General features: G+C 48.5%; 7 protein-coding genes across 7 annotated transcripts; 3 read left to right on the forward strand and 4 right to left on the reverse strand.

The window, feature by feature from the left end:
• Positions 1 to 94: 94 nt before the first annotated feature.
• On the reverse strand, positions 95 to 3,945 carry arg2 (acetyl-CoA:L-glutamate N-acetyltransferase; the record flags this gene model as incomplete). Its single annotated transcript, XM_023236040.1, has 2 exons — positions 95 to 1,942; positions 3,757 to 3,945. The coding sequence occupies 2 exons, from the start codon at positions 3,943 to 3,945 to the stop codon at positions 95 to 97; spliced, it is 2,037 nt and encodes a 678-aa protein (XP_023091056.1).
• Positions 3,946 to 5,929: 1,984 nt separating this feature from the next.
• On the forward strand, positions 5,930 to 7,095 carry AO090026000496 (polyamine acetyltransferase; the record flags this gene model as incomplete). Its single annotated transcript, XM_023236041.1, has 3 exons — positions 5,930 to 6,319; positions 6,382 to 6,834; positions 6,931 to 7,095. 3 exons carry the CDS (start codon positions 5,930 to 5,932, stop codon positions 7,093 to 7,095), a joined length of 1,008 nt encoding a protein of 335 aa, XP_023091055.1.
• Positions 7,096 to 7,602: 507 nt separating this feature from the next.
• Positions 7,603 to 9,869, forward strand: AO090026000495 (putative GTPase NOG1; the record flags this gene model as incomplete). The annotated part of the gene is made up of 5 exons (XM_001821884.1): positions 7,603 to 7,623; positions 7,703 to 7,811; positions 7,919 to 8,020; positions 8,075 to 9,768; positions 9,828 to 9,869. The coding sequence occupies 5 exons, from the start codon at positions 7,603 to 7,605 to the stop codon at positions 9,867 to 9,869; spliced, it is 1,968 nt and encodes a 655-aa protein (XP_001821936.1).
• Positions 9,870 to 10,721: 852 nt separating this feature from the next.
• AO090026000494 (sugar porter family MFS transporter) lies at positions 10,722 to 12,517 on the reverse strand (the record flags this gene model as incomplete). The annotated part of the gene is made up of 3 exons (XM_001821883.3): positions 10,722 to 12,074; positions 12,135 to 12,247; positions 12,304 to 12,517. The coding sequence occupies 3 exons, from the start codon at positions 12,515 to 12,517 to the stop codon at positions 10,722 to 10,724; spliced, it is 1,680 nt and encodes a 559-aa protein (XP_001821935.1).
• A 4,017-nt stretch (positions 12,518 to 16,534) lies between these two features.
• AO090026000492 (ketoreductase) lies at positions 16,535 to 17,634 on the reverse strand (the record flags this gene model as incomplete). Its single annotated transcript, XM_001821882.3, has 2 exons — positions 16,535 to 17,398; positions 17,458 to 17,634. 2 exons carry the CDS (start codon positions 17,632 to 17,634, stop codon positions 16,535 to 16,537), a joined length of 1,041 nt encoding a protein of 346 aa, XP_001821934.1.
• A 284-nt stretch (positions 17,635 to 17,918) lies between these two features.
• On the forward strand, positions 17,919 to 18,422 carry AO090026000491 (Erg28 family protein; the record flags this gene model as incomplete). The annotated part of the gene is made up of 2 exons (XM_001821881.3): positions 17,919 to 17,981; positions 18,060 to 18,422. 2 exons carry the CDS (start codon positions 17,919 to 17,921, stop codon positions 18,420 to 18,422), a joined length of 426 nt encoding a protein of 141 aa, XP_001821933.1.
• Positions 18,423 to 18,643: 221 nt separating this feature from the next.
• On the reverse strand, positions 18,644 to 20,041 carry AO090026000490 (UDP-glucose:hexose-1-phosphate uridylyltransferase; the record flags this gene model as incomplete). Its single annotated transcript, XM_001821880.3, has 4 exons — positions 18,644 to 18,749; positions 18,804 to 19,569; positions 19,645 to 19,829; positions 19,941 to 20,041. The coding sequence occupies 4 exons, from the start codon at positions 20,039 to 20,041 to the stop codon at positions 18,644 to 18,646; spliced, it is 1,158 nt and encodes a 385-aa protein (XP_001821932.1).
• Between the last annotated feature and the right edge of the window lie 2,657 nt (positions 20,042 to 22,698).

Raw genomic sequence — 22,698 nt, forward strand, 5'->3', positions numbered from 1 at the left:
TCTATATACATTCATGCCTGAACCCTTGCTGCACTTGGTGCATATTATGTACTAGTTCTGGATGAAAAGAAAGGTCAAAAGGTCTATATGTCCATCAATCAACAACACCCGTATCGTCAGCCCAGCTCGGCTGAATGCTCCGACACACTTGCTCGTAATCAGAAAACCTCTGCGAATTCTCCGTCAATCCTGGAGTCGTCCAGAACATAGTCCAATTGGTGTCGGATAGCTTCCACGTCCCCGTCGAGCGTTCAAAGTACCACTTATTTACTGGATTGTCCTTGCGACTGCGCCAGCAGACCCCGTTGGGAAAACATGACCGAACCATAGCATTGAACACAATATCGGCCACACCACCGGCGCCTTGGCTGCGTTTCAAGACGGCAAATTTGTCCAGGTATGGAACCATCCGAGCTTCACTGGCCGGGCTGCCATCATCTTCCACACCCGGCGGCAGCTCCCACGTAAGAATGGCACCACCTTCGTACTCTCCTGCAATAATCAGTCCGGCCAAGCGATCGTTAACCCGGTTGAGATAATCTTGGACGTCCAGTTTACGGTTGAAGGAGTCTTCGATCAGCTGAACTAATCGCGGGAGGTCGATGCTTGGATCATCCAGCGATAGCCGTGGGCGATTCTGTGCTGTCCACACCTCAACTCGTGGATTGGGAATCATTGTGAGAGGCATGCCTCGCTTGACAAAAGTAGTGTGAGAACTTGGGGTATTGATGGAGCCACGTCTACGGTTCATCGCCTCTCGTCGACTCATGGGTAGTGAAGAGGAAAGCAGTGGTTTGTCTGTGAGTAGGTTATGAATGAGTGGGTTTCGTTGTCGTCGGGTGCCCACAGCAGATACATCCGAAGGGTTAGCCTGGGGTGTCCTAGCTGAATTCGAAACTTCCAGCGGAGAGGTAATAATCCCCGAGGACGCCGATGGGAGCATAGCAAGCACATTTTGCGACAGCTGCAGGTTGTCCAGGTGTCTTTCCAAAGGATCCTCGACGAATGTATTTCCCCCTTTTGGTGTGGTTGCTGTACAAGCTTCACTGGACTGTACGTGAAGCAACTCATTCTTGATATCATCAAATTCCTGCTCCATATTGATGAAAACGTGCGATGTCTGCGGGCCTCGGAATGAAGGAATTCCTCCAAGAGGATCCAGGAGAATTACTCGATCCAAAGAGACCTCTTTTTGCAGCTTAGCAATTTTCTGCGCGGTCAGCCAAGGGTCTTCATCAGGGTCGGGACGCATCGCCAGGCCGGCAAGCTCTTTCGTGAGGGCCAGAATAGCATCATTCGCAGATATAGTAACTGCCTTAGGAACATCTTCCGTGTAGGCAATGGGAGCAACAACCACGATTTGGCCGTCGCGGAGCGGATTAAGGAGCGCCTTTCTGGATAGAACGGTGGGAAGTTCGGGAAACATCGGGGACAGAGACAAGACCGAGTCGAGATGGGCAGACTTTGAGTCTGGTTGTGCATCTACTGCAATTGAAATACGTTCGGCTTGTTCTGCAGCAACCCTGCGTAAGGTGTTGGCATTGCCCGCAGTTCCAGGGTCAACCACAACACAGCAAGCCATCCCTAGACGGCTCAGCTGGGAAAGGGTCTTGGCTACTCCATTAATAATAGTGTCATCAAGTAGCTGCGGTGTCCTGATTTTAATCAGGGCTAGGTGTAGTCTTTCCTCTGGCAGTTCCGACGGTGGCGGGAGAGGCGTTGAGTCATGCCTGAAGACCGGACTATCATACACAGATCGCGAGGCTCCATAGAATGAACCCAGGTTAACACCCGATGGCAACGATTGTGTTACCGTTCCTTTCGAGTGTCCGGTGGTCGGTTCTGTCTGCGCTTTCGGAGGATGCTGTGCTTTCAGGCGAGCCAGATACGATTTAGCCTCTCGTTTCGTAGACGCGGAGTTCAGCAGACTAAGGAAAAATTCCTATAGTCGGAAAAGCCATTGAAGTAGTCAGCGGATATGTCCTGAAACTATTGATACTGAACGACCATCATACACGATCCAATAATTTTTCCTTGGCCCGGCGACCTAGTCGGTCATAGCTTTTGCTGCTGGACGAAAACTCGGCACTTTGGTTGATCGGCCGATCGGCGGTGGAAGAGAAAGACCGGCAATTGGGAGTTCCCAATTTTGGTTGACCGACAAAGGAGGAGGTTTGTTGCTGTTACAGGACGGCAAGGTCAATCAGTGAGCAATAGCAAAGAGAGAGGGTTTGATGCTTACCTTTAGCAGAGAGGACTTTGCAGTCCGCGGCCATGTCAGCGCCCTAGAACTCATGTTTCATTGCCGTTGAGGGTGAAAGAAACTGATTCCAGGAATGAATACATAGGAGTTGGCGAGGGAAGAAGCCTAAAGAAGAGAGATGGTACAGAAGGAGAGCAGCAGAGAGGACTCGGAGTGAGGGGGCGCTGGACATTCGGAGAAAACAAAAATGAGTCGATGCGGATAATGACGCATTCCGTTCTCGGCTTCTGATTGGCGCCGATAACGCCCGCTGCTCGGAGATTGATAAAAAAAAAAAGAGGGAAAGCTCCACAGTTAAGGTTCATGGCAATGATCACCTTGCAGCATATGAATCCTTTCACTGTATTCGGGAGTAGTGTCTATACCTGAATTTCCATTGTTGATTACAAACCCTCCGCTTGATTAGGAGAGTGCAACGCTGCTAGAGACAGTGGCAGAGATAGGCGTAGACTCAACATGACCAAATACAGAGTAGACGGCTCATATGTCTGGAGTTCTATGTTGACTCAAACTAGGACCCATTCGTGTACGTAATTGATTGCTTCTTATTCAAATAGCCTTCAAATGTGTTAGGATGTGGTTCTCTTGGCTACTCAGCCGTTCCGGGGTGGTCTTGAACAATCGTGGTAACTTCGTCTCCTCATACGTAGCTCCACGGATTATCATCTGCGCAATCGCCTGTGCTGAGAGGAAGACTTGCGGCATTCCATGTCCGTTAAAGCCGGCAATCACCAACTGGCAAGGCTTGTTGGGGATATGCCCAACATGCGGCAAGGAGTCGGTGCTATAACCCATTACTATCGCAAAAAGTCAGCACCCGCTACTCAACCAAGTCACGAAAGAGCTATAACAAGAAGAGACGCACTTCCCGTCCAAAGTCGGTCGGTATATGCCCCTGTGTCCTCCCAGCCGTGAAAGTGCCGTTGCATGTAATTGTCAAAGTACCGCGCAGCAGACTCTATCAATCTGCTATCATCTGTATTGTTGTACCACTCGCTGGAGTCATGGAAAAACGTGGACTTGCCCCCGCCAACCACAATACTGCCATCCGGTCGCGGAATTAGATAGTCATAATCCCAGGCATTGAAGCGCAATGTGTAAGAGCAACTCAGTGGGCTTTTCGGTGGATTAGGCACCACGATCCGACTACAGACCCCTCGTACAGGGACAATCTTGTCTTTGTACTCGGGTGCGATAGCAGACGTATATGCATTACTGGAGAAAACAACCCATTTTGCTCGAATCGAACCTCGGCTAGTCACGACAGTCCAGCGTCCATCAATATCAGGGGTTTCGGATATGCGGAGCACGGGTGTTTGAGTTTGGAGGTTGACACCGGCCGAGACAGTGCGCTCCAAGAGTTGAGTGGTAAATTTATATGGCCAAAGTCGCCCTGTGCGACAGCGGAAGCAGCCTCGGGCGCCTTTCACGCCAGACACCTACGCAGGGGATGAATATACAGAGAAATCTGCGGTGGCTGGAATGGTACTCACGGATTCCGCAGTCTCGTTCGGAGTGAAATCGGCTTCCGTCACTGTGAGGGCTCCGCGAGAAAGAAGAGATTCGTATCCCGCCTTGAGTTTGGCACAATGATTATCGTCAAGCTGCACATCAATGACCTTGTCAAAGTCTAGGTCACAATCAATCTTCTCCTCTTCTACACAAGACTTAACCGCTGCCATATGCGCCAACTCAAAAGCGGCCACTTCTTCTGCTGCGTCTATTCCATATTTATCTGACAGGGCACTGATTTGGTAATATACATCAGGTTTTAGATGGCCACCTAAGGGGATCAGATATCAGAATCAGCACTTCAATAGTTGTCTAGATTTAGCTGTGACTTGCCATTGCGACCTGTAGCCCCCGAGCAGGCCTGACGGGCTTCCAGTATTACTATAGAAGGTTTATCAGCTGACGAGGATTGGCTAAGACGCATACAGTGGTATGCAGTTGTTACGCCTGCATATCCTGCCCCAACGATGACAATATCACTTGTATCAGGCAGCACCTCGGTTGAGCGATGGCTATCGAGAAAATGAGGCTCGGTGCGCCAGAATGAAGTCATGCCATTGTTGACAGGAAACGCTTCGGCCATGGTAGCAAGGAAATGGTTTAAGGTGAGATCGGCAGTGTTATATGCTTTGCTTTCCTGGTTTGTTACGTTCTCAGGGACTCCTTACATGTTCTGTCGTAGAAGTAAGGCTCGGGCAGACACCCACTACTGCATGTATTCAGGTGCGGAGAAGCCAATCAACGAGCACTGTGTCTGGACTCTGGAGTAAAGGATAGACTATGACGAATCTCCGATAGCAGTTCATTCTCTATCATGAGCTGTGTCATTGATATACGTATCACCAATTGGTGGTAAACATTTACGCATCTTGTGTAAGTGTAAGTAAATTCCTGAGAAGAAGACGGTAGGTAATATTGTCATAGAAGAACCCTTACAGGATCCTTGCTGGACTGAGACGTACGGCACGTGTTCCATGACCCAGTTTGAAGTAGGAGTAATACCAGTACTACCTAGTAAGTAGTGTGACCAGAGTCCATGCTTTAACTGGCAGCTGGCAGCCATATCTCATTCTCGTACCTTACCGTTCGCTAAGGAGTATTTACCAGTCATTGTAGTACCGACTAGTAAAGCCCGTGAGGCATGTGCTCCGTACGGGACCCATCCGGTTACGGGGCAGAAACCGTCAAATTTCTCCATATCTCCCCCATCCCCAACCTACCCACCCGTCAATGTTACGCGTAGACCACCTAGAAAAATTACATACGAACATGACTTGCATTATCAGTATCAGTTAATAATACCCCGCGCTTGGGTTCGGCAATCTTACTTTTACCGGATGGAAAGCAATCAATCAAAGCCCTGGTATCCAAGTAAATTAAATCTCAGTAGTAAGACTTTTAGTCCTGAAGTTTCTGATTATCTGCAGGGGAATTGATCGACCGACATTTTTAGTACCTAAGAATCAGTGGATAGTGTATTAGATCTTTCAGGAACACCCATATTCCTCGATCATTTACGGATATTGCTTTTCCCTCCCTACTTTTTTGTTCTCTTTCTTTTGTATTCCTTTTGTCCCGTGGGTAAAAAGAAAAAATAAGACAGCCAATCATACTGTGCCCGGGTCACACTTCCACAATATCCTTCATTTGCCTCTGTGTGAGTGGCAATCAAACGCCTCACTGTACCCATCTTTTAGCACACGACAATCCACTCACATTCCCTTACCTGCATTTCAGAAGATCTGGTTGGTAATCTGCTCTTTCCAGTTCCTAACTTCACAACCTCCTTCATTCGGGCTTGACTGGTGGCTTGCGTCTTTTGGCTTACGATCCGGCCCTAAGCTTCTGGAACTGCAACCCGACTCAAGTCTTATCGCCCGTCCGCATCAGAGCTAATTTTTGATCCCCACCATTTTCCGAGGATTCACGCCCCTCGATTCGACTCTTTTTCATCCCTCCTAGGGTCCCCTTCAGCCAATCCTTTCCACAATCCTACGCCTTCAGCAATCCCTGTCCGCTTGGACTTTTTCTCCCCTCTCTTTGAGTACATCTTTCTGCTTTCGTCTTTTGCAAATTTTCTCTCTATCTACCCTGCAAATCTAAGGAACGTCGTCTTGCGACCTGTTGAAAATCGAATCCTGAGATCGACAGATAATGTCCGATTATACCGCTGATAAGTCTGCCGCGGACCAGCCCATCAATGGGTTCAAGCCGTTATCAAACGCGGACGGGTATTCCTTGCCTACGACCGGGGATGACCTCTCACGTCTGAGCGCCCGTGGAGATTTTTCAATGGCCAACGGGATCCCCATGGAGGAGGTGGATGATGATGACGAAGAAGAAGAGGTCGACGAAGACTACGTTGCAGTTGACCATGACGATATTAACGAATTTCCTTATTGGTTCCGTCGCCCGCCTGTGCATCAACGCACAAAGCTGGACGAGTTGCATCCTTTCGTACAGGTCTTGACTGTGTCAAACGTGGATGATTGTGTCAACGTGGAGAGCGCGTTTCCCGAACAAGAGCGCTGTTCCCGAGACAAGGTATGGACGTATTTTCCACCCCAACTTTATTATTTGTCGCCTGGCTGACTCGGCGTTAAAAGTTTGTATATCGCCTGAACCGATGCCCCGAACTTTGCTTGGGACTCTTTACACTCCCTATCTTAGGAGAGGACCAGCCGAAGCCTCGTCCGACCTTAGTTGGACACATCGTTGCGACTCGCATTTCGACTCAGTTTGTGACCGACAAGGCTATGGAGCTTCCCGAAAACTGGCAAACCGAGCGCATGACTGTGGAGAACGGAGAGACCGTCGGCCATGACGAATATGGTGGCACGATTGCAATCCATTCCTTGGCTGTTTTGCCGGAGCACCAAGGCAAGCAGGTTGCCAGCACGTTGTTGAAGTCCTACATCCACAGGATCAGAGAAGCACAGATCGCCGAGCGCATTTCTATAATAGCCCATGATCACCTCGTGCCATTCTACGAATCTTTTGGATTCGATAACCGTGGTCCTAGCAAGTGTCAGTTTGGCGGCGGCGGTTGGACAAATCTGGTGAGTGAAGCCTTGCTGAAAAGTACCCTTACAAGCAGCCTGTGATTGACCAACTCTAGGTGTTGGATTTCATCGGAGAGTAAATTTCATGGACAGTTAGGATGGCTGCGAATGATGCTGCACCTCGCTGACATGTCTTCCTCTTACCTGGTCCTTTTTTCTCTTTTCTCTTTTTTCCCCTTCTATTATATCATCTTTTTCCACCTTTCTTTAGTTTCCCCTTTGTTGTTTTTTTTTCCACAATTCCCACGCGACATTTGACGCATGTTATGTTGAAACACTGGGTTTGGTCTTTTTACATGATGGGTTCAAGAGAAAAGCAACGGAGTTTGTCTGGGCTACGATGATTCTGGGACAGATACCCCATGCTGATGACGACCATGAATAGGCGGCTAGTTTCAGGTCAGGGCAGGAATATTTGTGTATCATAGTCCCGCGGTAGTTCAATGTACATGATCATGATAGAGAGCAATTTCAGAGGGAAAACAATACATATAGAGTGAATAATAGAATCAGCAGTAATACTAGCAGCTATCGTAGTTATCTGGACGGGGTCTCTTGTTCTCTTGTTCTCTCGGCTACCAGAAGGGAGAAAAGTTCCCCACATTGCGACTCTCACCGCCCGCCAAAACTTTGCGCCGACCGCCCGGAATATTTTTTTTTTCTTTCTTGTTCAGGAAGTTGCTTCGACTCGGGGACTTCAAAATCTTATCATCACCTCTGGGATATTCTTGAGAGTCATATTTGGTACTTCTCAGGTTGCCCATCATGAAGACCACTTGGAAGGATGTGAGTGATTTTGGTTGCGCCTGAAATGCTACAGTCATGCTCCAGAACCGTCAAACTGATAGAGTACTTTTCTTCCCAGATCGCTCCTGTGCCCACGAGCCAGGAATTTTTGGATGTCGTTCTCAGCCGTACACAGAGACAGCTGCCAACCCAGATTCGTGCTGGTTTTAAGATCAGCCGTATCAGAGGTATTTAGCAACCCCCGATCGTTATTTCGGAACAAAGTGATTGTGATTCGAAATAACAACATAAAACTCGGATTTTTGCTGATTCGAATTTTGCCCCCGCTGGTTAGGCTTTTATACCCGAAAGGTCAAATATACCCAAGAGACATTCTGCGAAAAGTTCCAGGCCATTCTGGATGGATTCCCCCGGCTCCAGGATATTCATCCTTTCCGTAGGTTTTTGGGCATCGAATATTCTCCTGGTGCGACTGTCTAACAGTTACTAGATAAGGACTTGATGAACACACTTTACGATGCCGACCATTTCAGAATCGCTTTGGGTCAAGTTTCTACCGCTAAACATCTTATCGAGACTGTTTCCCGCGATTATGTCCGTCTCATCAAATATGCCCAGTCTCTGTTCCAGTGCAAGCAGCTGAAGCGCGCGGCCCTCGGTCGTATGGCCACCATTTGCAGACGTCTCAAAGACCCTCTGGTCTACCTCGAGCAAGTTCGTCAACATTTGGGCCGTTTGCCTTCCATCGATCCCAACACCCGAACTCTCCTGATTTGCGGTTACCCCAACGTCGGAAAGTCTAGCTTTTTGCGCAGCATCACCAAGGCCGATGTTGACGTACAGCCATATGCATTCACAACCAAGAGTTTGTTCGTTGGTCATTTCGACTACAAGTACTTGCGATTCCAAGCCATTGATACCCCCGGAATTCTGGACCACCCTCTGGAGGAGATGAACACGATTGAAATGCAATCCATTACCGCTATTGCCCATCTTCGCTCCGCGGTCATGTACTTTATGGATTTCTCCGAACAGTGTGGCTACTCCGTTGCCGACCAAATCAAGCTGTTCCACAGTATCCGCCCGCTATTCGCCAACAAGATTGTCTTCCTTGTCGTCAACAAGATTGATGTCAGGCGCCCCGAGGATTTGGAACCCGAATACCAGCAAGAGATCGAGTCGATCCTCAAGTCTGGAGATGTGGAGATGTTGCAGTTATCTTGCACCACTACCGAGGGTGTAACTAACGTGAAGAACGCCGCTTGCGACAAGCTACTGGCCGAGAGAGTGGCGCAGAAACTCAAGTCTGGAACCAACAGCTCTGGTACCCCTGGTGGACGTCTGGGTGATGTCCTGGCCCGTATTCATGTTGCACAGCCCATGGGTGGTGTCCAGCGTGAAACATTCATTCCTGAGGCCGTCAAGAACCTCCAGAAATACGACAAGAATGATCCTAACCGGAAGAAGTTGGAGAGGGACATTGAGGAGGAGAACGGTGGTGCTGGTGTCTACAACATTGACCTCAAGAAGACCTACGACCTGGCCGACGACGAATGGAAGCATGATAAGATTCCCGAAGTGTGGAACGGCAAGAACATCTACGATTTCGTGGATCCCGATATTGAGCAGAAATTGGCCGCCTTGGAGGAGGAAGAAGAGAAGCTGGAAGCCGACGGTTACTACGATTCTGATGAGAGCGTGGAAGATGCTGAGGATGCAGACACCCGCATGAAGGCAGACCTGATTCGCGAGAAGCGGGCTTTGATGCGCAACGAAGCCAAGATGCGCAAGTCTCTCAAGAACCGCGCACAAATCCCTCGTAGCGCCAAGGCCAAGTCGCTGTCCCAAATGGAGAATGCTCTCGAAGAGGCCGGCTACGATGTCGATGCTGCTTCCGCCCGTGCCCGCTCCAAGAGCCAGACCCGTGGACGTACCACTACTCGCGATGCCGATGGCGACGATGCTATGGATATCGACATGTCCGATCCTCGCCAGGCCATTGCCAAGGCCAAGGGCCGTGCCCGCAGCCAGGCAGCAACCAACCGTCTCCTGGACGGTGTTACCGATACCACAGCTCGCAGCAAGGCCGATCGTCTCAAGAAGCTGGGCCAGAAGAAGATGAACCGCATGGCAAGAGCCGGAGAAGCCGATCGTCACACTACCGCATCTCTCCCCAAGCACTTGGTATGTCACCACAGCCACCCTTTTTACGCCTGTCGCTCATTTACTAACTTTGCCTCTAGTTCACCGGCAAGCGTAGCATCGGCAAGACTCAACGTCGGTAAAGGCTTTGTCTTCAAGTGCCGAGTGCACGATGAGACAATGTCACCACCCCTTAATATATCTCATCTTCCACATGTCATGAACTGGGTGTCAAAAAACAGGGCGTCGGGGGTTATGTTTCTTCATGTTTTGAGTGTCTGTTACAGTCAACGGTCTCTGGATGAATTATACTGCTGCGTAAATACCTGGGGTTGTTCCAACCCAACTGAATCAGCATTTATCGGCTTGATTGATTTGAATATTTTGATGAACGCGAAGACGAAGATAGAAATAAAAATTGATCATTTTGCCTTGATTTACTCTTCAACTTGTTCGTTCTTCGCCGCATATCACTTACTAGAGACTTAAGACATCTGTTATCCGAATTGGCACCCCGAGAGATAATTCAATTCGCCATGGGCAAACGTTTTACCATAGGTAACTTGTCATCTTACGGACCGCTGTGCTGCCATACATTCGTAAAGAACATATTCTAAGTATTATACCTTAAGTCATAGCATGGCGCTCGCTGAGAATGAATAATAATGATTTACATGAGAGAAGGAGTTATTTTTCATAGATTATATTATTTTTATTTCTCTTTAAACTGTATAAGCTCGTAGTTTTGCTTTGCTGGTTTATCCACCCATAACGCCAGTAGGTTCCTTGGATCCAAAAGTCATGCCATATTCATGGCCCCTCAACATATGTACTCATGCATGCATGCATTCACATCGGTATATTCAGAGCAAACAAAAGGAGAAGAGTTGCGCCACAACATTAAAAAAGGTTACAGAGGACGACGAAAAACACATAAAAGCGTTGTATCAATGCGTAAGCGACGGCCGTAGCTGGTTCATTAGACATGATACCATTTACTCGCGGATCTCGGTGGCGGGCTCGCTGTGCTCAGCCCGACCCTCCTGCTTGGGGGAAGCGGGGGGCCCGTGGAGATCGCGGACGATACCCTCCGGGGGCGTCCAGTTGGCACTCTTCCAGGGCTTGACGTGGAGGACGTACATGGTGTCGACTTCCTCAAGGGTGCGACCCTGGGTCTCGTTGACGAAGAAGAAGACCACAAGCACGGCGGCGAAGCAGCAGCCTGCAAAGACGTAACCGTAGGCAAAGTCGATAGCGCTGGAGATGAAGGGGGTGAAGAAAGAGATCAGGAAGTTCCAGGTCCAATTGGCGGCAGTGGCAAGACCAATGCAGACAGCACGGTAGCGAGCAGGGTACATCTCACCACAGATAGCCCACACAATAGGTCCCCAGGTGGTGGCGAAGCCGACGATGAAGAAGCAAGTGAAGACAATCATGGCAGTACCAGCCTGAGGGGTGTTGGGAGGGTTCTCCAAGTCCAAGGCGAAGTGACCAATGGAGGCCCAGATCATAAAGCAGATAAACATCCAGGAGGCACCGACCATCAGACTATTACGACGGCCGAAGTGCTCAACAACATAGAGACCAGGAAGGGTCATGCCGAAGTTAACGGCACCCAGAATAATCTGGGTGACGTAGCTGTTGTTCAGACCGGTAGAAGTGAAGATGGTGTTACCATAGTAGAAGAGGAAATTGGCGCCAGTGAGCTGCTGCAGTGACTGCAAAGCAATTCCCAGCATAACACGGTAGAACATACGGGGACCAGTGAAGACTTCGAAGATGCCAGCCTGTCCGGCAGCCTTCTCCTCATCGAGCTTGTCCTTCATGTCCTTCATCTCCTGGGCGATGCACCGGTGGTTGGGGCCGACGCCGTAAAGCTTGCACATAACCTCACGGGCTTCTTCGATACGACCGTTACGGTAGGCATAACGGGGAGACTCGGGAAGGAACAGAGTGCCAACACCCAAGATCAAGGGCCAGGCGAAGCCAATGCCCATAGTGATACGCCAGGAAGCGGTACCGTTGATGGATTCGGTACCGAAGTTGACGAGATAAGAGATGAAAATACCGAAGGCAACGAACAGCTGGAAGGCGCTGACCATGGCACCACGGACCTGACGAGGAGCAGATTCACTCTGGTACATAGGAACGATGCTGGACAGAGCGCCGACACCCAAACCGGCCACCCAACGACCCATAGCAACTTGGACCCAGTTGTCATCGGTGGCGATCTGGATGATGATACCAACCATGTGAATCACCGACCAGAAGGAGATAGAGTATTTGCGACCAATGCGGTCGGCGATAGGAGCGGCGACAAGGGCGCCAATCATAGTACCAATGGACAACTGCAATCATGTTAGTTTGATCCTCATTCGCCCGGTCAAGTGTGGAATCCATGGACTTACCAGACCGACAATCAAACCATTGCGCACGTTGCTGAAAGCATATGTTCCATCCGCATGTTGTTCCGCAAAGCGCATCTTGAAATCATTCATAGTCGTAAAGCCAGCAATTTGACCTGAGGTGAAAGTCAGCACGAACCATGGTAGATACCCCACAGGGAAGTTGACATACCGGTGGAGTAACCGAAGATAAAACCACCCATCGAGACACACAAACCCAGGATGAAGGACCGCCATGTCAGATACTTGACGGGGCTGTCGTCAATCATGGCATTATCCTTCTCCAAGTTTGAGTCGGCTCTGACTGGGGTAGGAGTATCGGAGTGCTCCTGGTGTTCATGGTCGGCCTGAGGCTTGAGCCGGGCCATCAGATTAGAGACACCCATAATGATGGATGGATTCCTCAATGGTCGAACGAATCCTTAGACAGATTGGTGAAGGGATGAAAGATGGGATGAGAAAGAGAAGGAAACCGGGGAGGCAACGTGGGAAGCGCGGAGATATATAACCCAGAGTCGGAACTTAATAACCGCATCGTGGAATTATTTAGTGCGCTTAATTGAAAATTAAATGAAAGGTTTTACATGAACGGTCCATACGTCGGCAAGACAAAACGTCGCCTCCATCCCAGGGATTGGAGGACACCCCATTCTCGGGGTAGGGACCATGGCAAGAAAAACGGGGGCCCAGATCTCAAGGGCCGAACCAGGAAGGATAGTCGCATGCTAGGGGGGCGGAGTGTGTTCTTGGATGCTTCGACAGAGTCTCTTGGAGTGGGGAGACAGTGGGGATGTGCCTGGAGACGACCAAAAGAGTAAAGTTATCGTTGGCATGGATGGGTTGAGGTTCGTTGCCGGGCTCGCCGTCTTGCTATCGTGAAAAGCGAACTTGAGAGAGTCTGGAATTCTACCAAAGTAGTCACGGGGACGTCATGTGCGTCTCATGATGGTCTGGTTTGGTTTTTATTTTTTATTTTTATTTATTTTATTTTTTATTACCCAATCCTCTAAATTCAAGTTTGTAGTACCTATGGTAGTATCTCGATTATTCCATTCCACACTGTAGATACTACGTAGTTTGTTTTCCCGTGTTGTCTCACGGTGGTAGTAATAGTTAGTTCACTGACTCTGTTTACACGCTTAATTCCTTTGCCACATACTTCTCAGGATTCACACGCACAATTACTCTGTTGGTGTGTGTACGGGGGAATTTACGGACAATTGTTTACATTTGACGATCCACTACATCCCTTGACTCCTTTCTCAACAGAGTTGTTTTAACGATGTTAACGAGGCCCATTCAAATCTGCCTCACTCATTTTTTTTCCCCCTTGCCCTAAATTTAATTATAGCTCCCCTGAAGACACACAGTAAAGTTTTCTGGTTCCGAGCTGGTACCAAGAGTCATGGCAGATCTAAATGGATCCACCCTAAGAAAAAAAATTTCTGGGCGATCCCGAGTCGGGTAGTGAAAGGTAATAATGATGCCGATAAAGTCAACTCATGCAGCATCCGAACTCTGTGCCAATACCCTGTAGTCTTGGTTCAAAAAATAATATGGATACGAAGGTTACAAATTCAATATTGGGTGGAAGGTAACATCATCTGACTACAATACCTACAAGAATGTCCCATGCATGTCTTCTGCTGTGTATGTATGTCATTGGAATCGTTCCGAAGCTATCGGCCGTCCGAGAAGTCGGCATCGTGATCCGTTTGTGACTCGGTGTGCCGATTCGGTCAACTCGACGTCACATACGGAATAGCTTCGCCCTAACTTAGGAGAAAAATTTCTGCTGGTGCGTTCGACTGGTGGATCGTCGCATCAAGGCACTTGGCGTCCGACCCACTGTCGGATTTTCATCCAACCACTGTTGAGAGGTGCAGACTTCAGCAGAGCCGATGTTGAATGGTGCAACTTTAGTCTCAACAAACAACGGCTGAGATTTCCTATTCTCCTGCGTTGGCCGTGGTCCCACTCGGAGACTTGCCGAGCAAAATCTCTCAGACTCGACCATTTCGGCCTCCGGTGAAACCACGGCGTTACCCTACACGGGATATATCGGCATGCCGTACGGACGCCGGCCTTATTGGATTGAGTCTAGTCGGGAAAAGTCTGCATGCAGATCAACAGAAGCGGTTAACCCGTTTAGTAAGTCGAGCATCTAGGCGACTCTCTTCGTGGTCAACTCACGGTGGTATGACAGTCACGGAAGTCATCATGCAACCTAAATCATGTGTTTGTATAGCTTTTTTGCCTTCATGTCTCTTGATAGTCTTTGCTTGTCTTTTGCTTCTTTTTCCTTCCCTGTCTATAATAACGATCCTATAATCAGTAAATCAAAATCCGGGTCGTGCATTGTTGCTCGGCGGCAATCTCATGGAAACCAACCGACGTTCCTCGACGACCTTATGGCACCGCAAATTTTACTATTGGCGGGTTCTACGGGATGGCAAATGTGTTTCGTAGATATCTCGGCCTGCGTCATAAGATACATTGCATGCTATTTTTCGTGGTGGAGTGTCACAAAAAATTTTCGTAGACAGGTTGTAGTGGTTGCACAGTACACCCGGAAATATGACATCCATGATGCTACCAGGATGATATCAGACAGCACTATAGCACCATTATAGGCAGAATTGGAACTGCTGAGAGACAAACAGCCTTGTTTTCTGGCTATCAATAATGCATTGTATTATAGACGGAAGAAATAGTAAGCAATAGCCTGTATGTCCGTGATGCCAGAACATAATGGATTAAGCTATACGCCAATTCTTGGGCTGCAAGCTTCCCCAGCATCTCTACTCCATATCTTTAAAAATATCGCGTGTTTCTCCAGACCCCAGCACTCCAGTATCTCGAGTCAAATCCCCAAACCTCCGGTTTCTGCAACACGTGGTTACTCCAGAATCGGTCCTTGGGAAAAGTCATGGCGACGAAGTACAAAGACATTCACCGGAAGTGAGACTATAGCCCTATACAGTAAACCGGTCACCAGCTCCACACTAGCTGCATTTCGCGGCCTATCGCTGGCATTTGATTGGTGAGTCGGTGGATTTACCTATCAGTAGCTGTATCAAAGAAGCTTAGCTTGCACTATATCACTGGCTTGCCCCCAGGATAAGACATTCGGGTTTGTCTAGAAACGTCGTACGACTTTATCCCACAGTTCTAGCATGCCAATGCCAATGCCAATGCCTGGGGCTCGAAAGGTATCAGGCTAATCTAATACTGTGCATAACTGCCGTCCATGGCATGGTATTCATATTCACTTCCGATCAATGCTTTAGTTCTAGGCTCTTCTCGCCCCTTAGGATGACACCAAGGATGGTGGATTTGTGGTTTGCGGAATATACTCGCTTCTCGAGTTAACCTGAGTGATTACCTGGATGCTGATTCTGATAGGATCAACTTACATTTGCACCGAGGTTCCGAAGCAATCAAAAAAGCTTTCACGGAGGTCATTATAGCCGGCAATAACCTTGACTGCGACTATCAGGCCTTCGAACATAGGACCTAGAGGATTAATCTATTGCACGGTAGACTCAGGCAGTATGATAGGCAACATGACCAGACCCCTGTTACCTCAGGCCACCCCAGCATTCATCACTACGTTCGGCCAATGTGACCCTATCAGAATACTACCTATTTTTAGGAAATTGAATTAGGTATTCTGTGAGGTGCTCATGACGATATCAGAGAGAATATCCGCCTCGACGCATGCTCGCATACTTTCCTCTGAAATGCGGTAGCAAAGAATGTTTTTGTCAGATTATGGAGCCTAGCGATCGATAGTCGAAGCTATTTAAGTTGACATGGAAGACCGCCATGGTATTGGAATGATACATAGATTGTGATAGTCATAGTGGGACTGTTATCGTACGGCGAGCAATCATGTCGCATCTTGAAATGCCCTGTTCCCTGCAGGGTATATATAGCTGTTCCTCTCTCTACACAACCCGGGCATCTCACATTGCAATACCGACAGAGAAGTATGTGTCTGACACAGAAATTATAGGGTGCACTGCTGGCTGAGTGCAGAACAAGGAACCTTTCTAGCTTCATGCCGAATTATTTCTCGTAGATCGAAGAACTAGCCGGTGACGCAAGTGCAACATGCTAACACCTAGTGACCTAGTCAAGAACACTAACAATAGCAATCGTTTCTAATGAAATGATTTGTGTTCTAACGTAGATTAAACTTCTACTAGTGTAATAAAAAGATGGCTTTTTTTTTGCAGTCTCTTCACCCAAGATCTTTCAGCGCTCAATCTCGTTCAACAACGAATTAATCCAATAGATATTGAAATTCATACATCATGCTGCCCTCCCTGCAGAATCATTCACGCGTTATAGTGCGAGCCTCTACAGAGGCAATATTCGAGGACGACAGATACATCCACTTAAGTGCTCTTCTTCGCCTTTTCGCGCTCGGCCTTGCGCAGAGCTCGCTTCCGAATTGACTCGTGCATTCCTCGATTCTTAGAAGTAACGAACTTCCCCATGGTTCCGGCGATACAGGTCAAGAAGTAGGCCATCAAGCCATGGCTCCAGTAGGGCGATGAGCTGTAAGCGTAGGATGGAGATCCACCATTGCGGCCAATTTTAGACAAGACCGACTTGACGAACGACCGGGGATCCGGGATCGTAGCGCTGGCCCGGCGAATCTTTGACATAGCAGAAGTGATGAGATATGCCTGTACGAGCTCAACGGTGATACCGTGCTCCTCAAGTTCCGAGCCGAGAGCCGTCGACCACTGCTGCAGGAAGGCCTTGCTACCAGAGTAGGTGGCAAGAAGAGGAGTTGGGAGAAGGCCACCAAAGGATCCCATTGTCAGAATCAAACCACGCTTGCGCTGCATCATTCCCGGCACGATCAACTGAGTAGCACGCAGGGTTCCCATGCAATTGATGGTTATGATGTCCGTCATCTCCTCCTGAGAAGTCAATGCGAAAGGAGTGGGGATGTCGTGGCTCTTTCCAACATTGTTTACTAGAATGGCTACGTCCAGCTCATCCACCAGGGCCTTCAGCTTCTCATAGTCGCTATCTTCGTTGCGAGCAAAGTCCATAGCCAGGGTTTTGGTCTGGACGGAGGCGTACTTGGAGGTGATTTCATCGGACAACGTAGTCAGCTTCGAGGCAGTCCGGGAGACAAGGACGATGTTGAAGCCAGCGCGAGCAAGTTGGAGCGAGAATTCTTTGCCCAAACCGTCGGATGCACCTGTGACCACGGCCCAGCTACCCTTGGGGCCGAAAGAGCGAAGCTAGACCTCGAAAGTTAATGGTTTGTGGCCTTTCTATACAGAATTTAGCTGCAACTTACCGACTTTCCGGGAAGAACAAACAGGCTGAGAAGAACTCTGACAAAAGTCAAAGCTCTAGAGGCGACAAACAAGCTTCCTGCTGCAAGAAGGAAATACGCGCTGACAGTCTGCCATCCAGGAGCAAGATTAAGCTCCAGGTTAGACAGACAGGTTGTGTGCTTCGATAGGAAATCCATGATTGGCGCCTTTTCCCCTTGAACCAGACAAATTGAGGTCCAACAATGAAAAGGAAAGGGTTTATATTTGAGGGAGATTTCACGGCCCAGGCGGAGATCGGAGTAAAGTTCGCGGGATGAGAGTTGTTGTGCCAAGAAATGAGCCTCGGCCCCCAACCATTGCTTGTGCTTCTTCCCTAAGGTACTGCTAGCAATAGCTCTACTTGCATCACCAATCACTCCAACTAAAAGCAAGCTCCGTCAATCACTTGATTACCCCGTCACAGCACACCATCCAATCAGCAATGGCTGCTATTCTCTCTTACTTGCCTCCTTTTGAGGGCTTTCTGCCCAAGTGGCTTTTCCTTGTACGTCTCATATTCAACGATTCCCCTATTCGCTTCATCCACCCACCAGGCATCATGTTAAGTTTTAATTCCTTCTAGGTCTCGGTGGTCTCTTCGGCAAACAGCATTCAAGCGTACCGATCCGATTCCTACGCCGCGGAGCTCTACAATGGACGATCCGCTGATGGTCGTCCGCTAACCAACCCCTTATCCTCTCGCACCTTTGGTACCTGGACTTTCCTCTCCGCTGTGATCCGAATGTACGCAGCTTACAACATCACGACCCCTGTGGCATATGACCTTGCTATATGGACTTTCGGAATCGCCTTGGTACACTTTGTTGGCGAGTGGCTGGGTTTCGGTAGTGCCCAACTCAAGGGGCGTTTCGTCAGCCCTCTTATTGTTGCGTCATCAACTTTAGCTTGGATGTTGACACAGAGGGAAAGCTATCTCTCTGCCTAATTTTTTTACATGCGAGACGTTAACCTATCCCTCGATGTATTACTTCCCTCGTTCTTTCTCTCTACTCGAGCTCCCGGTCATTCGCACGAACCCTACCTGCAGTCCCGGTGTTAGGAGGAGAAAATTAAAAGAATAATAGATACCCATGGCTAACAAAAGTTGTTTCTGTGCACCGTGACTCATTCAAGCTACGAAATTATTCTACCGTACTCTGTGATATCTTATCCGTCCAACTTCTTCCTATACAGCTCTCCTCCGCAGTTCCTTAATCTTGCCGCCGCTTGCTCGGGGGTAATGTCTCGCTGAGGCTCTCCCATCATTTCATAACTATAGATCAATCAGTCACCTGATGACAAAGAGTACGTAGGAGCTAGAACTTACCCGACCAAAAACTTTCGCACAGTCGCGCTGCGCAACAAAGGAGGGTAGAAGTGCAAGTGCAGATAGGAAGACTCAATCTCCTCGTCAGTCCCATCAAGGGGTGCCTGATGGATACCCATGCTGTATGGGAAGTGCGTCTCGAACAAATTATCGTAACGTCTGGTGATCTCTGCGATGGCCTCGGCCAACTGTGCCTTCTCGTTGGCGTTGAGGTCAACGAGCGCACGCTTGTGTTGTTTGCTAACAATCATCGTCTCGAATGGCCAAACTCCCCACCAGGGGCAGACAACCAGGAATGCTCCGTTCTCAAACACTACACGCTCCTTCTTCTGGCTTTCGAGGGCCGCATAATCTTCCAGCATGTGCTTGCCTCCGTGCTCTTTGCGGTATTTCTTAAGCTGTTCCAGCTCCATAGCTGGCTCTTCGGGTAGCGAGCTGGTGGTCCAGACTTGTCCATGGGGGTGAGGGTTTGAGCATCCCATAGCCGCGCCTTTGTTCTCAAAGATCTGCATATACCGATATTGCTCCTTGGGCTTGGCCAGATCAGCGGTTGGGGAGTTGGGAGGAAGGGTGGTCGCAGGAGCAAGAGCAGCCAACGGTGACTTAGGTGACAGATGTGCACTGTAGATTTCGGTCCAAGCGTCAATGACGGGAGCAATTTCGGCCGGAGACAGATCTGCCAAGGTGAGGTTATGGGCCGCTGAGAAGGTGAGCACATAACATTTGCCAGTGACAGGCTCTGCCTTCAGGAAGAAAGATTCCAGATCTAAAGTTGATCGTATACACGTTAGCTCTGTGACATAGCACTACATCTTGTGCTCCGGCTAAAGTAGGAACGCACCGTCGGCATTGTCTGGGCTGTATGGCGCTTGCTCCTCCTTGACAGCGCTGTAATCGTTGACGAAAACGAAAGTCTTTTCGTACTTGGGGTTCGCATCTCCTTGCGCACGTTTGTTGCCTGGGCACAGATAGCAAGCAGGATCATAGGTGGGCAGAGTTGTCTTGGAAGGGCTTTCTTGTGCTCCTCTGTTTGCGGCGGAAGTTTAGCTCTCTAGAACTCCAGGTTTGCTCATTCCTCATATTGTCGAGCGCAATCATCGCACCCAAAATCAAGGGAAAAACTCTCTCAAGACTTACTGCCAAGGACGCTTAGTTCTGTGGGGGGAGACTAAGATGTAAGAACCGCGGAGTGGGTTGTACCTCCGATGGGAGATATCATCAAGAACGTTTTCGACCATGATTGTCGACTAAATACGAGGCGCGCGCGTGCTGTGCAATGAATGAAGGGCAAGCTACAGGAAGAAGAGAAGAAAAGAGGGGAAGAAAAAGGTAGGAGAGAAAGTCAGCGAAGATGAAGCGACGGCGGCGGGGCACATGGTCTGTTTCGCGGGGTCTCCGGAAAATTAATTGAGACCCTTTCGGTACCAAACGCACCGAATTAATATAAAAACTCGGCATGACGTCTGTTCGGGTAAATAACAATCACGTTCCTGACGGTGACCTCAGCCCTATTTACAGCACAGTTGGTATCACTATCTGAAACCGCATTGAATTGACTACACTCTTTTTCCTCTGCTGTCGATTTGCTTGACAGGTGCAGATTGTTCAGTTCGCGTGGCTGTCCTCCATCTATGCAGGAACAATACCAACTACGGAATATTTGCTCTAGTGACTAACACATATCAATTATCCGCGTTACATTAGATTGGTGGTTTAACTATGTATAGTGGGTAGGGTGCTCTTTGCTAGCGCTCTGTCCCGTCCGTATTCCGTAGCAGACGGGGTTGATATTAGCCGTTTTGTCTTGGCTAGCCCGAGCTTCTCACCGGCTGCCCGAGTGTCCTGCTTGAAATGAACCGGGCCGACCTAGAGATTGAGGTATTTTAGTAATAAATTCATAGCATCGCCTCCAGACTGACGTCAAGACCCGATTGGCTGGTCCCACGAAACGAGGGGCAACTGGTGGACTCTTATCGACATGGGCTTATCAGCACAGCAATATCTGGGGAAGTTCCAAGGGTACTCACTTCTCCATATGTTGACGGTTTACATTAAGCCTTCAAGGTTACTTATCCAATTATATCATTCATGAGTGGCTCACCCACCTCTTTAATGGAACGGATACCAGTAATTGCGTAGTAATCGTGCAGCCCTTACTGCTGCTCCCCACGTTTCATCGCGAAGCATGGCCACTAATCCCTCGGGGCTCCACCTCTACTCCCTTCCAAATGAGGTATGATGGGATTGATATCAAATTACCTATTGAGTTAAGCTTTATCTAATGACGCTCAGGTGTTCGTTCAGATCTTATGCCCATTGCCAACCCACTCCCTTCTCCCCTTAACGACGGTTTCCCACCGGTTCTATGCATTAATATTGCGGATCCTGCACTACCGCATTCTTGTCTCTGTATCACTGAACAAATACAACCTTATGCTCGACTGTCTCAATCCAAGCTCGTATTCTACTAAACCCCACGTCTTTTGCAAATACCTCGGTACGGATGGTTTGAGTAGCCAGTATGAAGGGAAGGGCTCACTGTACGAGAATGTTGATACAGCACAGCAGCTAGGGAGACTCGGTTCCCTATATTCTAGATTTCGACCCAGGGTAGTAGCAATGGGGAGAATCGGCGGAGCAAGGCGTTTTGCATCAGCGGGTAGGGCATCTGCAGTGGACGAGGTGTGCAGGTCAATGCTGATTGTGTCGACAGTCCACCCGGAGCAACCGGAAAGCTCAGTCGTGACACTTCCTATCGAACTAGAAGCGTTCGAAAATTTCATCCAAATATGTGTAGCCGTGAATATAGTGGAAGTGATGTGGGGAAGTAACTTTCCTCTGGGTGCAGTGATTGTTGACAACGGGGTTATTAGGTTGTTCAGAGACTGGTTAAAAACCCATGCGAAGCATTCCGGTCAATCTCATGGGTCCTCTCCAGAGTCGGAAGAATCCGATAATACTGCCTGTTCGTTGACCAGCGAGGCCCCTTATCAAATGGTTTGGGTGGGTCAGAAAAAGAATGTTGGACTTAAGGTGCGGGTCAAGGAGAAGGATTTTATGTTCGAAAATGTGAATAGGGCTTGGGGTGGTCCAGTTCTTCCTTATCACGATGAGGGCCAATCCGCTTGCTATGAATTGACTATAGAAGGTACGTCTATCTGTGTATCAGGACCGTTAATCTATCCTTCATTTTAATCTTTTATAAATCTAGAATTACATGTCCGGACTACTCGTCTCTTTATGACACTGGAGAAGTCCTTAGAGCACAGTTTTCCCAAAGTTGTGAACTTGATACGGAGCCACGGATAGATTGTTTCCCGTTCTAGGTCTTTTATATAGCATTGCTATAATTTCTGTGGTATATATATAACATTCAATCTCACGTATAATGTCACTGTCAGTCTCTCGAAAAAGTTTTGTTTAGAGTTTTCTGTATCATATATCTTGAGTTTCTGGCCTACCTTGGTGATCTCTACCCCGTGTATATACTCAACCCATGTATATACATGCACGTCTGGACAATGTTGTATGCCTCTTACAATTACCTCGATCAAATCCACGTTTTCCTGAGTTGCTCACCAATAATCAATGATACATGAATGTGACTATAAGTCTCGGGAGCGATCTATGTAGTGTACACTCTTTTGTAACCACTATTGCACGTAAGGACATACTACGGCGATCACTGCATAAACAGCTGCCTGACAAGCGGTTGCAATGACGTTCATGTATGATAACGGAGAATAACCAATCAAACAACCCTGCGATAACACAAATAACAAAATCGAGGCGATGACACTCAGTCCTTGAAGTAACACATCCAATACTACGCAATATCGGCACCGTTGCCTGGTGGTCGTTCGGCATCTTCTTCCGGAGGCGTGGTTGTTTCATC

The sequence above is a fragment of the Aspergillus oryzae genome, chromosome 3 (genome assembly GCF_000184455.2).
Source record: "Aspergillus oryzae RIB40 DNA, chromosome 3".
Lineage (NCBI taxonomy): Eukaryota > Fungi > Ascomycota > Eurotiomycetes > Eurotiales > Aspergillaceae > Aspergillus > Aspergillus oryzae.